At 38.1% G+C, this 15761-nt stretch overlaps 1 protein-coding gene across 6 annotated transcripts in view; it reads right to left on the reverse strand.

Moving 5' to 3' along the window:
• The window catches only part of FOLT1 (folate transporter 1), a 91150-nt gene that overhangs the window by 66981 nt on the left and 8408 nt on the right, over nt 1–15761 (reverse strand). For 3 of the 6 annotated variants that reach the window (XM_077391890.1, XM_077391889.1, XM_077391884.1), the window contains exon 3: nt 8906–8982. In XM_077391890.1, coding sequence (XP_077248005.1) covers nt 8906–8982 — 77 coding nt within the window. Of the gene's footprint in view, nt 1–1610; nt 2630–3413; nt 3497–4508; nt 4590–8905; nt 8983–15761 lie in introns of all 6 variants that reach the window. The other 3 variants (XM_077391888.1, XM_077391886.1, XM_077391885.1) reach the window with 3 other exon arrangements.

Here is a 15761-nt window from a genome sequence, read left to right on the forward strand (position 1 = left end):
CGGAACGAGCTTAGAGTATGCCGATTTGACAGAGAAAAAACCGGAAGAGTTCCACATCCAAATCCTTTTGTCCTCACCTGACTTCTTTATATAGCACTTCTCAATGATCTCAAACAATGCAGAGAGAACCTCTAATTCTCTGTCAAAAAAGTTTCTTCTGAATTTCGGGCACCAAACCACTTTGTTATCCACCCTTTCAAAGCACTCACCCACCATAGCATCCTTATCCGCAGCAACCCTCATTAACTCCAGGAAAAGGATCTCCAAAGCTTCATTTGCACACCAGACATCTCTCCAAAATTTGATACGATTACCAGAATACACTTTAAATCGGCAACCCTTTCTAAACTCAGATCTTAGTTTCAAAATATCCCTCCAAATAGTCAGGCCTTTTCTTTCATAGATATCATCTGATTCCCAAGTGCCACTAAGAACCCCGTACTTACGTCCTATAACTCTAGCCCACAAAGCCGAGCCCTCCTCCCCAAAGCGCCAAAGCCATTGGCTCAACAAAGCTGCATTGAAGCCTTTAATTCTCCTAATGCCCAGACCACCCTTCCTGATTGGTACACAAACCTTCTCCCACCTAGTCAAAGGGATACCCCTCTTCTCACTCGAACCCCCCCAAAGGAATCTTCTTTGAATCTTTTCAATCCTCGACTCAACACTAACTGGACATTTAAAAAGAGTAGAGAATATACAGGGAGATTTGCCAGAACCTTCTTTATTAGAGTCATTCTACCTCCTTTGGACACTAGTCTTCGCTTCCAGGAATCCAATCTTTTTCAAGTCTTGCTACAATAGGTTCCAACAAAATCTTACTTGGTCTCCCTACTCCCAAAGGCAAACCCAGGTAAGATAAGGCTTTCTTTTACCTCATTATACTCGTCAGTGGAGGAAAAAACAAAGGAAAAAAAAGAGATTACAGTAGAGAGAGGAAGAAAAAGGGGAGTTTCTTTTGGAATATTCATCCAGGTACTTTTCTTCTTCTTCCTTATTTATTTTGACTATTGTTTTAAGGTTTAAATCTAATTTGAACATAGGGTTTTCTTTTGTGTAAATAAAAAATGTTATTTTGAAGGGTTTTTCTTAGGTTTCTTGTTTGATCCTGTCACTGCCATCGTCACTCCGTCGAATGGACGGATCCTTGTCTGTTGCCGGCTTGTCGACATGGTGAGATCTCGGCCGGCGGCGATCCGAACCATGGCCGTGGGTCATATATATTACACTGTAAAGAAATCTTATTCTAACCCCAAAACTATTTTCCAAATGGGTTTTAAAGGCAACTGGTGTTGAAAGAGAAGAATGTCAATAGCCGTAATTATGTGAAACTTTTGGAATTTATTTTTTCTACAGAACAACGGCAGTAGCTGTAATTTTATTTAACTTTGTGAATGGAACTAGCCGTAATTTCAAATAACTATTGTGAAGTTGCTTTTACGGAGAAACTTTGTAATCATTACTTTTTAACTCTATAAATATTAAGTCCTACACAGCAATTTTACATACCTAAGAGTGTGAGATTAAACGAAAAATTACGGTCATGGCGATATTTTTTTAGTAAAGGGATATTTTGTTGTAATGGGCTTGGATTTAGAATTTGGACCTACAATCGCCTGGCTGATTGAACAATGAGGGGGGTTAGTTGACCGAGCCAAAGGTGTTGTCCATGGATTTTAATCCAATTTAGTCCCACGAACACTCTCTTGTACCCAGAATTAATCATTTTAAGTGTATTTTAATGACCCGAACCTTATTTGATATGGTATTCGATTCAGATCTTTGAGGGATTGAAAAGATGACTTTCTTAAAATAATTATTTGGACTTTGTTAAGGCATCGAAGAAGGTAAGTGCCTATACCTCTTACTTAGTTGTTTTCCCTAAATTACTCCAAGAACTATTATTTAAATGAATTGTTGGACAATTGTAAATTGGTTTCGAAATGATTTTTTCTTTAAAAAATTTGTCTTTATGATAATTGAAAAATATTTTCAAAGAGATTCTATTGAGATTGTAGTACACCCATGTTTTAAATGATAAGAGACAAGTATGCAATATTGTAAAAATATGTTAATTGGGATTACTCGTATTGTTATTTGATTTCTAAAAGTTTATAGTACATCGAATAACGTTTATTTCAATGTTTTGCTCTATGGATTTTCAGTTGGAGTACATAAGATCATGTCAGTGGGGGTTAATCGCTGACACATGATCATGTTTTAGTGACCATACGGTAGTGACTCTAAAGTGAAAGTGAAAGCGAAAGTGAATTGTGCTCGCCCAAAAGTGGTGACTTAGTGTAATCGTAGTTCCATGCTTCTAGGTTGAAAAAAAAAATGTGAAAGGTCGATTTCAATTTACAATGACTAGCACAAGGAATTAACTAAAAACCCACAGTTAATAAAAATAAAAAATTTCATCAAATGCTCTACTAGTTCCATTACATAATAATTAAATAATCCCAAAGAACGACATAATTAATTCTTTCACATAGTTCAATACGAAATTAAATAAATAAAGGTTCTTCTAACTCATAAAATAACTAAATCATTTATTAGAATCCCTATCTTCGTACTAGTCTTCTATGTTCACCAATCTCTCGCAAGGGACACTAAGCATCCTGATCATCTGAAAAATTTGATGTGAGGAGTGAGATCATGCTCAGCAAGAGATTATATCCCTTACTTAGCCGAGACAAGTATACCACAATAAAAAAACATTAAACGGAGATCGATGGGTAAATCATGTCACAATTTAAGAAGAAATATGCAATCTCTGAGAAATCTACAAAACCAAATAGTTCAATCACTTGGGAAACTATGCACGTTTGATAACCAACAAAAGCAGTTAAAATATTGCGCTCAAGTTAAGAAAACAAGTTAACCGTTGAAATATTAATCATATATAGGTTAAACACTACTATCTACATTCTGAAAAGAACTTGGAATCTACAATAATTGGAACTACGATTACACTAAGTCACCACTTTTGGGCAAGCACAATTCACTTTCACTTTAGAGTTCCATATAATCAATAAAACATGATCATGTGTCAGCGATTAACCCCCACTGCAGGATCTTATGTACTCCAACTGAAAATCCATAGAACAAAATATTGAAATAAACACTATTCGATATACTATACACTTTTAGAAATCAAATAATAATACGAGTAATCCCAATCCACATATTTTTACAATATTGCATATTGGTCTCTTATCATTTAAAACATGGGAGTACTACAATTTCAATAGAATTTCTCTTTGGAAATATTTTTCAATTATCATAAAGACAAATTTTTTTAAAGAAGGAATCATTTCGAAACCAATTTACAATTGTCCAACAATTCATTTAAATAATAGTTCTTGGAATAATTTAGGGAAAACAACTAAGTAAGAAGTATAACCACTTACCTTCTTCGATGCCTAAACAAAGTCCAAATAATTCTTTTAAGAAAGTCCTCTATCCAATCCCTCGAAGATCGGAATCGAATACCCTGTCAAATAAGGTTCGGGTCATTAAAATACAATTAAAATGGTTAATTCTGAATACAAGAGAGTGTTCATGAGAATAAATTGGATTAAAATATCCTTGGACAACACTCCTGGCTCGGTCGACTAACCCCCCTCAATGGTCAATCAACCGGGCGATTCTAGGTCCAAATTCTAAATCCAAGCCCATTACAACAAAAATTCCATTTACCAAAAAAAATATCGCCATGACTATAATTTCCCGTTTAAGCTCACTCTTGGGTATGTAAAATTACTGTGTAGGACTTAATATTCATAGAGTTAGTGTATAGGTAAAACATGATACCGATAGTGTCACTGTCAAAATTGCAATACACTATTCAACAAAGCTACTATGTAAAAATAATTCTAATAAAGTTACTAGGTAGAAAGTAATTTTCACAAAGGCCACTTGTAAAAAGTAATTTTCACAAAAGCTATCATATAAAAAGTAATACCCACAAAGTTTGCCATGGAAAGGTAATTTTTTTCATAAAGTTTATGATATAAAAAGTAATGATTACAAAGTTCCTCCGTAAAAGCAATGTCACATTAGTTATTCGAACTTACGGCTAGTGCCATTCACAAAGCTTAATAAAATTACAGCTACTACCATTGTTCTGTAGAAAAAATAAATTCCAAAAGTTTCACATAGTTACGGCTACTGTCATTCTTCTCTTTCAACACCAGTTGCCTTTAAAACCTATTTGGAAAATAGTTTTTGGGTTACAACAAGATTTCTTTACAGTGCAATATATATGAACCACGGCCATGGTTCGGATCGCCGCCAGCCGAGATCTCACCACGTCGACAAGCCGGCAACAGAAAAGGATCCAGCCGTTCAACGGAGTGACAATGGCGGTGACGGGAACAAACAAGAAACCTAAGAAAAACCTTACAAACTAACATGCGATTTACACAAAAGAAAACCCTATGTTCAAATTAGATTTAAACCTTAAAACAATAGTCAAAATAAATAAGGAAGAAGAAGAAAAGTACCTGGAAGAATATTCTGGAAGAAACTCCCCTTTTTCTTCCTCTCTCTACTGTAATCGCTTTTTTTCTTCTTTTTTCCCTCTACTGTCGAGTATAAAAGGTAAAAGAAAGCCTTATTTTATATTTATATAAGGGATGACAGTTTCCTATTTAGCTTAGGACTCTTTACCTATTCCAATTTGAGTTCAATAAAAATCTACTTTTCACAACTAAAAGTCCATGTATGATTCGTCCACCCACTTGCTATCTATTTCAACCAATAAAATACTAGCACACCCTTAATTGCTAACTATTTTAACAAACAAGATAACTCTTAGTAACTAAGGCTTTTATCCAAAATGTATGACGTAACAATCCATAAGAGAATCTCTTTCCTAACTAACTGACTACTCATCGTGATAAAAATCTAGGATATTTAAAGCAACCAAATAAATAATTGACTTTTTAAAAAAGATTTGAAAGGCTCGTTATTTTTTATAAAGACACTTCTTTCAAGAATGTAAACACAACTTAAATCTTAGTAATGACACCCCTTTTCAGGAACTAACTATAGCTTATATATTGATAACGACACTCGATTTTCAAAGAACTAAATATAACATCACTATTGTTAATGACACTCCATTCAAAGAATTAAAAATAACAAGTGTGTGTGCATGAGGGAGAGCATGGGTTAAGGTGTTACATAACCTCTTTTTGTTTCTTCACTGTTCCATAAGAATGCATGCCATATGCTTCTCTCAATAAACAATGGCATGATTTACATATATCATGTGCACAAATATAGATAGAGATTGTGTCTATCAAGAAGAAAGATTTGAAATGCAAGTGTGACAACCCAAGAGGGGGGGTGAATTGGCTAATTAAAAATCTTGGCTTAATTAGTTGGAAGATTAAAATCAATTTGCCAATTTTTAAGTTGATTAAATCAAACCCTTGTTCAAATAATAAGATAGTAAAGCTAGGGTTTATATATAACAATCATTTACATTTACTAACCCTTGTTCAATGAAACATAAACAAAAATTAGGGTTAGAGTTTACCAATCACCAATGTGCAAAGGGAAGGAGAAGTAGAAGCAACCACAAGGCACAAGATTAATAGTGGTTCGGTCTATCACAAGACCTACTCCACTCTTCCAAGTTTACCTCCTTGGGAACTCCACTAAAAGATGAGATTTTTCAATGGCGAATCTCCAAGCCGTACAAGCACCTTCTCCAATCTCCAAAGGGGACAAACCCTTTCTGCACGAAGCCTTGCAAGGGGACACTCCCTCTCAAGGTGGCCAGAGCGGGAATCGAAGGCTCCCAGGGAAAAATCCTACTCAAGGTTGCCAGAGCGGGAATCGAAACAGGAATCGAAAGCGAGAATCGAAGGCTCCCAAGGAAGAATCCTGCTTCCATGCTCCCTCTTACACTGGATTCACCTTTGTTACCGAGCCGAATCCAAGACCCTCAATACAATGAAGAACTAAAAATAAGAACTCTCTCTTTGCCTCTTGATAGGCGGATTACAAACAATGTAGCTCACAAACTCTCCAAAGATAAAAAAATGTAAAAGCCTAATGGAGATCCTCTTGATAGAATGTAAAAATACAAGTTCAAAGAGGTTAAACTTTTGATATGAAAGTTTTAGCTCAATAGGATGAGATTTAATCTTTCAAAATGTTCAAAAGCTTAATTACAAAGGTTTTGATAGTGTATATATAGCCCTTGAAGAAATATGACCGTTTGGGGGTAAAACTGTAAAAATCTGGGTTGAAAAAGTCAAACAACAGCTAATTTTCAAGGCCGTGGCGGTCGACCAAGGTACGGCGGTCGCCCGCCCTTAACGGGCTCTGTTTTTTTAATTTCAAATTTCAAACCGTCAGGGTCGACTAGCCCATGGCGGTCGCCCGACGAGGGCAATCTGTTTGATTTAAATTTCCGCTCAAAACACTATCTGCAGTCAACCGACCCATGAAGGTCGCCCGCCCCAAACCATGTCGGAATGATTCTGCTTCAACAGAACCATTTCCGTTGTCGCCTGGGCCCGCGTTTGAAATGCAAGTGCTGGATTTCCAGCACTGCTTCCGCGGTCACCTGGAACACCCCGGTCGACCGGCCCTGTTTGAAATTCCTTTTTAACATTTAAAATTCAGGGGCTTTGGGCCATGGTCTTTAGGCTTTAGTCCAAGGTTTTCAAACACATTTTTGGGTGTGTTGATGGTTTCCAAATATATAAAAGTTAAGTATGAAAATCATTTGAAAACCTATTGAAAGTGCATTTAACATAAAATCAAGATGACTCCAAAATACATTCTAAAAGTGTATACCAAGTCTTCTAAGAATGTCTTGCCTTCTTGGCACTTTCTTGGACTTCTTCACTTGTGAGCGAACTTCTTGAACTTGATTTGGCTCTTGTGACTTCCTCCAATCTTCAATGCATGTTGAAATGTACATGAGGTGTCACCAATGGCTAGTTCATCTCCAAGCTTCTACTTAACGCCATGGTTTTAAATTTCGGCCGAAACGAGGTGGAAAACGAAACGAAATTCACAGTGAGTCGGAAAAGTACCAAACTTCGCCGAAACGTTTTCGGTGATATTTCCGGAATTTCGGTGAAACGTTTCGGAAATTTCTGATTTCACCGAAATTTTTATAAGATTTCGTCCGAAATTTCGTACGTTTCGGTTTCGGTGATGACCGAAACCGAAACCGAAACCGAGATTTAAAACCTTGCTTAACACTTAATAGGCAACTTGTGGGAACTTTATCTCGGGCTTCTTGACTTGAACATCCTCCAAATGATGATGTCTTCACTGTGAGTGCAAGCTCTTTAATCGTTGTGTGTGTGGATCCGCAAGCCATGTATTGTGTTGAGTTGTGTAATGGCGATATGACATCAAATTCTTGTATAGAGCACAACATCTCAAGGCAACACATTAGTCCATTAATGCTAATCAATTTGGGTTTGCTAGCATCGAAACAAGAAGGTAAGGTGAATGATTGAACCCATGGGAACCCTTGGGCTTACATGATTAAAAAGACAAGCAACACTAAATAGCAATATTCTTGTATAGAGCACAACATCTCAAGGCAACACATTAGTCCATTAATGCTAATCAATTTAGGTTTGCTAGCATCGAAACAAGAAGGTAAGGTGAATGATTGAACCCATGGGAACCCTTGGGCTTACATGATTAAAAAGACAAGCAACACTAAATAGCAATATACATTAACAAAAAGAAATGGAAGACCAAAATACCTTGGAACTTAGAAGAGGACAAATGCTAAAACAATTACAGAGTGTAGGATGAAACAAATGTTTTAACCAACTTCTATTTCTAATGAGTTGGAATCATTGTTTTCAAAGGCGCCACAGGTGTACGCCGTCAGGAGTGCCTCAAGGTGAGGCATTAAAAACACCTCAAGCTGTTTAGGAGAAGGCATAAGCCTGGGAGAGGAAAGGCAATCAAAGGCATAAAAGGTGTACACCGTTCACTTGAGGCATACGCCTCCTACGCCTTTTAAGCCTATGACAAAAAAATTGACAATTTGATGACCCAAACCCCCCAAAATTTCATTTTTTTTCACTGTTTAATGTCTTTTCTTCTCCTAAACACCTACTAATGATAATGTTAGGTTAAGTGTGTTCTAATAAGACTCATTTTAAATCTAAGAATGGTTTTCTAGAGAGTTCAGATAGTTTGGGAGTTTTGGGGTATTTTTTCCCCACATCTTGTTTTTATGATTTCTCACAAACCGTTTAAAGAAAAAAAAAATTGTCGCTTTTAGTGGGTTTAAAAACGAAGCTAATGGTGGTGGATTACTTTGTGATTATGCATACCTTCACTTGGTGAGTTAAAATCCCTAATTTATTGGGGTTTTTTCATTATAAATTCATTCAAAGTTATTTTCACAAATATTTATGGCTGCTGGAGTGATTTTGATGTTGACATTGAGAGGGCGACATAGGTCATTATATTTGATGGGTTATGACATTGTGCATTTATATTTTTTACCAGGAAAATTGAGGAAGGTACTATAAACTTGTAAATAAATCTATTCTCTGTCTATATCGCATTATTTGGTTGATAACTTGGTAATGATAGATCCTTTATGTTATTAGTGTATTGAGGGTTGGATGATGATATTTTGTTCTAAATTAAGTATATTTTTTCTGTACTTTCTAAAAAAATTTGGTATTTCCTTATATTTTTCTTTATTTTTATTTAAAAGTCATGAAATGCATGAGGCTTGCACCTCACACGTCGCCTATTACACCTCTGAAAACACTGCATGGAATTAATGAGTCCATCATCCTTAAGTTGATAGTCAGGCTCAGCTATTCATCTAAGTAAAAACCAGCAACTATATTATGAAACAAATATATCAGAAAGGATATCTCGCAAGACTTACAAGAAGAAATATAACCCCCAAGAAATAGTTGAACCCAGAACTGCAGGATAGAAACCTGCATAAAGCCCTCTTAGACCCTGCAAACATACACTAGCACCATTAGTCCTTGCATGCAATTATGTCATGTTGCAACCTACACAAGTGAATTACATAAAAGAAAAACACTATACATAAGCATGGTAAACTACAGAATACAACAACGGATGCTGTAGTACATGGTAAAAAATTTCGAGTTATTCTAAATTGAAGAATTGTATTTCTAGGTCTTTAATGAAAGTAAGATCCTTTTCTTTACAAAACAAATACAATGTGCTTGGAACAAATTGAGCTTGAAGGAAAAGTTGTCACAAGACTTGTCATGCTGTGTTGAGCTTCACCCAGTGCCCCCTCTAAAGCGAAGAAGGGTATGCACATATTTGACTGATACAATTCAATTTAATTACAATGGTTAGGAGAAGTTATGTACAGATTGTCAGATAAGGCATACATAGACCTTAATAGCTGTGACTCAGAAGAAATTCGAGCACCCACGAGATTGAGAAGCCATAAAGTGATGATTTATAATGCATAATGTTAGTTCTACAAGTTGCACAAAATGAAGATGAAAAGACAGGCATATCCTTGAGTGAAAAATGTTTGGCCACGTTATACAACACCAACACAAACCAATGCTATGTGGCACTACTCCTCAAGCAAAACCATGTAAGTAAACCATCCACAGCTTGTCAACAAATATCTCCTGGAACTTGTCCCTCCAAGAGCTTCAGCTAGAATGTCAGTCAATTAATCATCACTCTTGACAAACAGGGATATTAATAAAGATTTAGGTAAAAGAACTTCATAACCTCATCATAAGCTCATACAGATTTAGGGTGATTGTAGCGGATATCAGTGTGTTAGAAATAAAGATTGTATTCTGGAATATAAGAGGGTTGGGGTCTGAGAGGAAGAAATTGGTCGTAAAAGAACTATGCAATGGCCGTAAGCTTGATATAATGGCTGTGATAGAGACAAAAATGTCGGCGGTATCGGAAAATTGTATAAATGATATTTGGGATATATTGAATAGGCGTTGGGTTTCAAAAGAAGCCATAGGTACTGCCGGGGGTATCATTGTTATTTGGAAAGACAATTTGTATGAGATGGTTGGGACCTTCGACATGGAAGACTCGGTCTCAATTAAATTCAAGACGGTTACGACCAATATGCTATGGATGCTGACGGTGGTCTACGGTCCGTCAAGGACTCTTCCAAGGAGGTATCTATCACCGGATCTAGCCTGTATTCGGAACCAATGGCAGGGTCCATGGATTCTCGGAGGGGATTTCAATACGATACAATTTCCACGAGAGAAAAATGGTGGAGGGCGAATCACCACCAGTATGCATAGATTATCAACTCTCATCCAAGATTGTGAAATGATTGATCTCCCTCTTGAGGGGGGCAAAGTTTACGTGGGACGTGGTCTAATAATCAAGAGAACCTGGTTCTAAGTAGATTGATTCGGATTCTTATATCGAAGGAATGGGAGTAAATGCTCCCACGAATTAGCCAGAGGGCATTGCCGAAGCCTACTTCCGACCCCAACCCAGTACTCATGGAACTATCGGTCTCCTCGGGAGGACCTAGACCATTCCGGGTGGATGCGGTCTTATGCGAATTGAAGGAGTTCAATTCGAAGATTCTGAATTGGTGGAATGATGTTTCTGTTGACGGGTGAAAAGGATATATCTTATGTAAAAAGCTGCAAAATTTGAAAAACGAGATCAAGGAATGGGCAAAACAGGATGAGTACTAAGGGTTTTCGAAAGGAGGAAATCATCACGGAATTAGGGCAATTGGAGGAAAGGGAAGTAGCAGCAAATCTGGGGGACAACGAACAGCAGAGGGGGGTGGAAATAAAAGCTGAGTATGAGGAAATCTTGCGGAGAGAGGAGATCAGCTGGAGGCGAAAATCCCGAGCTACGTGGCTCGAGGAAGGTAATGGAAATACAAAGTTTTTTCATCGTATAGCAACAAATTCAAGACGCAGGATAAACGCTATAAAAAAGCCTTATGGTGGATGACGAACTAGTGGAGGAAAAAATCGTGATTCGGGAATTTATAGGTGACTACTACAAGAAGCTTTACGCATCAAAGCGTTGGTGGGGGCCGAGACTGGAAGGGTTACAGTTTAAGAGGATATCGCATGATCGTAAGGTATGGCATGAACGCCCTTTCACAACTGAGGAAGTTGAAGCCGCTCTTTCGTCTTTTGAAAAGGAAAAGCCTCCCGGTCCGGACGGGTTCCCAATGTCCTTTTATCACAGTCACTGGGAGACTATAAAAGATGATGTCCTCTCCTTCATGAATTCCATTATAGGGAAATCTTAACAGAGCAGTCAATTCCACCTTTATCACTCTTTTACTGAAGGAGGGTGCTGTTGAAATCAAAGACTTTAGGCCAATAAGTCTTGTGCATGGAATGTATAAGCTACTTGCCAAAATACTTGCCAGAAGACTTCGAGAAATCATTGGGGAGGTGATTTCAAAATTCCATCGGGCATTTGTGAACGAAAGACAGATTCTTGATGGAATATTGATTACGAACGAGATTCTTGACACCCTTAAGCGCGATGGTCAGAGTGGGATGATTGTTAAAGCGGACTTGGAGAAGGCGTACGATATTCTCGGCCAAATGGGGCTTGGTGACCAATGGCGTGGATGGATGAGAGCGTGTATCTCTAGCGCATCTTTCTCAATACTTATAAATGGTTCACCCGAAGGATTCTTCGGTTCTTCTAGGGGACTACGCCAAGGTGACCCATTATCACCCTACGTCTTTATTACTATGGTGGAAGCTCTGAGTGCCCTCTTCATCAAGGCGGAAGAGAAGGGATTCCTATCGGGACTTAAAGTCTCGGTTAATTCAACACATGTTACTCACCTACAGTTTACCGACAATACGTTGGTCTTCTTTCAAGGAGGCGAATCACAGATGGTCCACTTAAAGTTCCTTTTCAGATGGTTTGAAATAACTACGGGACTTAGAATAAATTTATATAACGATCGTTGGGGTTAATGTCGATGACCATCTGTTCGATGCTTATGCCGATTGGCTGGGGTGTACGGCTTCAAAACTTCCTATTACTTACCTTGGAATTCCACTGAGATTTGGGATACCAACCAAGTTGCAATGGGACCCAATCATTGAGTGGGTTGAAAGGAAATTGGCATCATGGAAGAAGTACCTATCTTTTGGGGGGAGGATAACACTGATCAAGGCGGCCTTGTTTATTTCATGTCCATGTTCAAAATTCCAGCGTTGGTGGTGAAGCGTATAAAGCAACTACCAAGGGATTTCCTATGGGAAGGACCGGAGGATGGGAAGAAATTCAAGCGCCTACTAAAGTGGAAAACGGTATGCAAGGCAAAAAAAAAGACGGGGGTGGGGGGGGGGTGGGGGTGGGGGTGATGATACAGCCTTAGAATTGGAATAAAGACTACGCAACAAATCACTATTGGGTAAGTGGCTATGGAGGTTCGGAGTGGAGAAGGAAGCTTTATGGAGAAACATCATCGGGCAAAAGTACGAAAGAGGCTAGGGTGATTGGATTTGTAGGGATCTACCCCGGGGGAAGGGATCAGGGGCATGGAGGTCAAAAATTAGGCTCGTCAAATAAACGAGCCGAACTTGAGCTTTGTATAGTTCGGATCAAACAAGCTCGTGAACTTTTTAGGCTCGGTTCATAAAGCCGAGCCGAGCTTTAAAGCTTGGATTATGTTCGTTATATATATATATATATATATATATATATATATATATATATATATATATATATATATAGAGAGAGAGAGAGAGAGAGAGAGAGAGAGAGAGAGGAAATCGAGTATGTGCAGCTTATCTGTGCATGGCTCTACATTAACTCCCTATTGGTTCATTAAGTGGGTCCCGCTGGAAAGGAGACTTACTTTTAGCTCTTTCAAAATCCCAGTCGAGCCCTTCTATTTTCCCTCTTGGAAATTAAAAATTCCATCGCACTTCTCAATTGATACGACAGGAAAGGACGTTTCTGCAGACTTATCTTCTCAGATAAGCAACCCTCTTCTTCTCCATCAAAGCAAAAGCAAAAGAGATTCAGAGGTCTTCTCCATCAAAGCAAGCTAGGGTTCCTCTCCTTTGCAGGTATTTTTCTCCCTCTTTTCTCAACAGATTTTTTTTCTTTACTCAATTGCTTCACTTAGGGTTGTTTTTCTCAAATCCATGAAGAGAATCAAACCCTTTCAGCCGTTTTCTCACTCTCTCCTCAACGGATTTTTTTTTTCTTTACTCAATGGCTTCACTTAGGGTTGTTTTGCCCAAATCCATGAAGAGAATCAAACCCTTTCAGCCGTTGAGCCTGAAATAGGGGTATTTCAGTCACAGGCCCTGTTTGTTTTAGATAATGAGAACTGATGGTATTTATTTGATTTTAAGGCTCGGCTCATTAAAAGCTCGGCTCGGGCTCATTCGTTTACTAAACGAGCCGAGCCGAGCTCGAGCTTTGTGAAATTTTGGCGAGCCGAACACGAGCCCAAAAAAAAAAGCTCGTCACGAGTCGAGCCTCAAACTTAGCGAGCCGAGCACGAACAACCAAATGTTCGGCTCGGCTCGGCTCGGCTTGTTTGCAGCCCTATTCCCAATATTTCCACCCCTATTTGGTTTGTCATCTCCAACTGTAACAACTTTTAGAAAAGTGTCAGCTTCTGACAGGCCAAATCACCTACTTCTTTCGCAATATTTCCAACCCTATTTTTGTTTGTCGTCTCCTTAAAACAACAGCACGTCCAGGACTCGCTTGAATTGGCTCTATCAAGCGAGTACTCAGCCCCGAGTCAAGGCAACTCAAATTATCCCTGGCTGAGTTTTAGCTTGCATCATTTTGAAACACCAATATAGTGTGACCACCAAGGGCTAAGGAATAGTCCTCTAATGTCCCAAGAGGCTTCCCAGACAAGCATTACAAGTCCGGGGTAGCAAACTACGAGTATCCAGTTAAATGACACCAATTTTTGCAATGGTCAAGTAAGTTATGAAATAGTTTACTGGGGTATAGATTCTCCTCAGAAGTCATACTGACCTTGATATGATCCAGATTTTCCAGTTTGAGTATTATTCTATGGTCCGATAGATGCGGCGCCTCCATGGCATGTCATCTACTCATTCAGCTTCTCTTTGACATTCAGATACTTCGACCGCCTTCCGTGCCACTCATACTTCTTGTCAGATCCCCTGAGTGACTGCCTCTAGGACAAGTGATAATATGAGTAGTATGTCTCATCTTTTTACATCTCTAGAATTCTTGGAATCTGTTAATAATGTTAGATTAGCTGATGAAACCCCTATTAAGGTTTTTCGAATAAAGGAAACATTCCTATTTCATCATCATTAGCCCTTAATTTTGTTATTCATGTTCCAACTCTGTCTAAAAATATTCGTTCTTTTAGTTCCTTAACTAAAAGTTGAATTGCTGAGTTATCAATAAAAAAAAAGGCTTGAATTGTAGCATAACCTTCATTCGTTCTGGTTGTGTATTACAGGACCTACACACAAAGAAGACGATTAGTGGAGGGTGTGAATTTGGCGGATTGTACCTCCTAGATCACCTATGTTGTGTTGCTGATAAAGAATAAGGATAATTTCCATAGATGGCATTGTCGAACCGGCATCTGTTAGTTTCGAGTCTTAAGTTATAATTTCTCTATCTTAGTTCAGTGGATTGTGATAATTTTAAGTGTGAAATGTGAAACATGTGAACTTGCTAGACATTATCGTTCTAGTTATCCAAATAGTTTAAGTAATAGGTGTTCATTTCCATTTTAAGTAATAAATTCAGATGTTTGGGGACCCTCCTCCCATTGTATCTTATTCTGGCTTCAGATATTAGGTTTCATTGATTGATGATGTCCACTCAAATGAGTTGGGTCTATTTAATGAGGATCACTCAGAGGTAATAAACCTCATCAAAACTTTCATAAATAGATGCAAGATCAAAAAACTCATTCTGACAATGGAGGGGAATTCCTCTCACATGATCTCCAAAGTTATTTGCAAAGTAATGGAATCGAATTTAAATCCTCTGGTCCTCACAATCCCCACCTAGCAAAATGGTGTCACAGAAAGAAGGCATTGTCACTTCTAGGAAGTTGTTCGAGCCCTCCTCACTAAAATGCAAGTTCCTAACGGCTTTGGTGTGATGCTATATTAATTGTATGTTGTTAAGTAAATTGTTTAACATATTTTATGTTGAATAATAAATCCCTTGTTGAATGTTTGGAATCTGTTTGCTCACCATCAATATTTACTCTACGTATTTTCATGTGTGTTTGTTTTGTTCAGAACTAGTGTCCATCTAGAGATAAGTTCTCTAGTTGTTCTATTAATGTGTCTTTTTTGGGTATTGTCGATCTCAAAAAGGAAATAAGTGCGTTGAACCCACCAACGGAAAATAGTGTCTCCATGGATGTTTCATTCTTTGAGGATGTACCATAATTTTTAAGTGAGGGAGGATCTCCCTAAGTCTCCTCACGAGTAGCATAAACGAGAAGAGAAAATTGTTCTTCCTGCCCCTATCATCGAGGAGAGTCATCTCCCATCTTCGTCCAAAAAAAGAGACTTACCAGAAAAGTAAGGTACGAGAATCATCACATACGAAAGAAAAAGGGGGAAGTGCACACCAATAGATTTATGATCCACCGCAATCTGACTCTTTCCCAACTATATCTCCTTCTTTGGCTCCTACAATCCCTGTACTTCCTATTGTTTCTTCCTCTAATGATCCTGATTTAAAGAGAACTTGCACAGCTCATTATATAAACTATTTTGTTTCCTATGACT

Source organism: Tasmannia lanceolata, unplaced genomic scaffold, assembly GCF_043159265.1.
Source record: "Tasmannia lanceolata isolate RefF3 unplaced genomic scaffold, GAP_Taslan_0.1 ptg000012l, whole genome shotgun sequence".
Classification (NCBI taxonomy): Eukaryota; Viridiplantae; Streptophyta; class Magnoliopsida; order Canellales; family Winteraceae; genus Tasmannia; species Tasmannia lanceolata.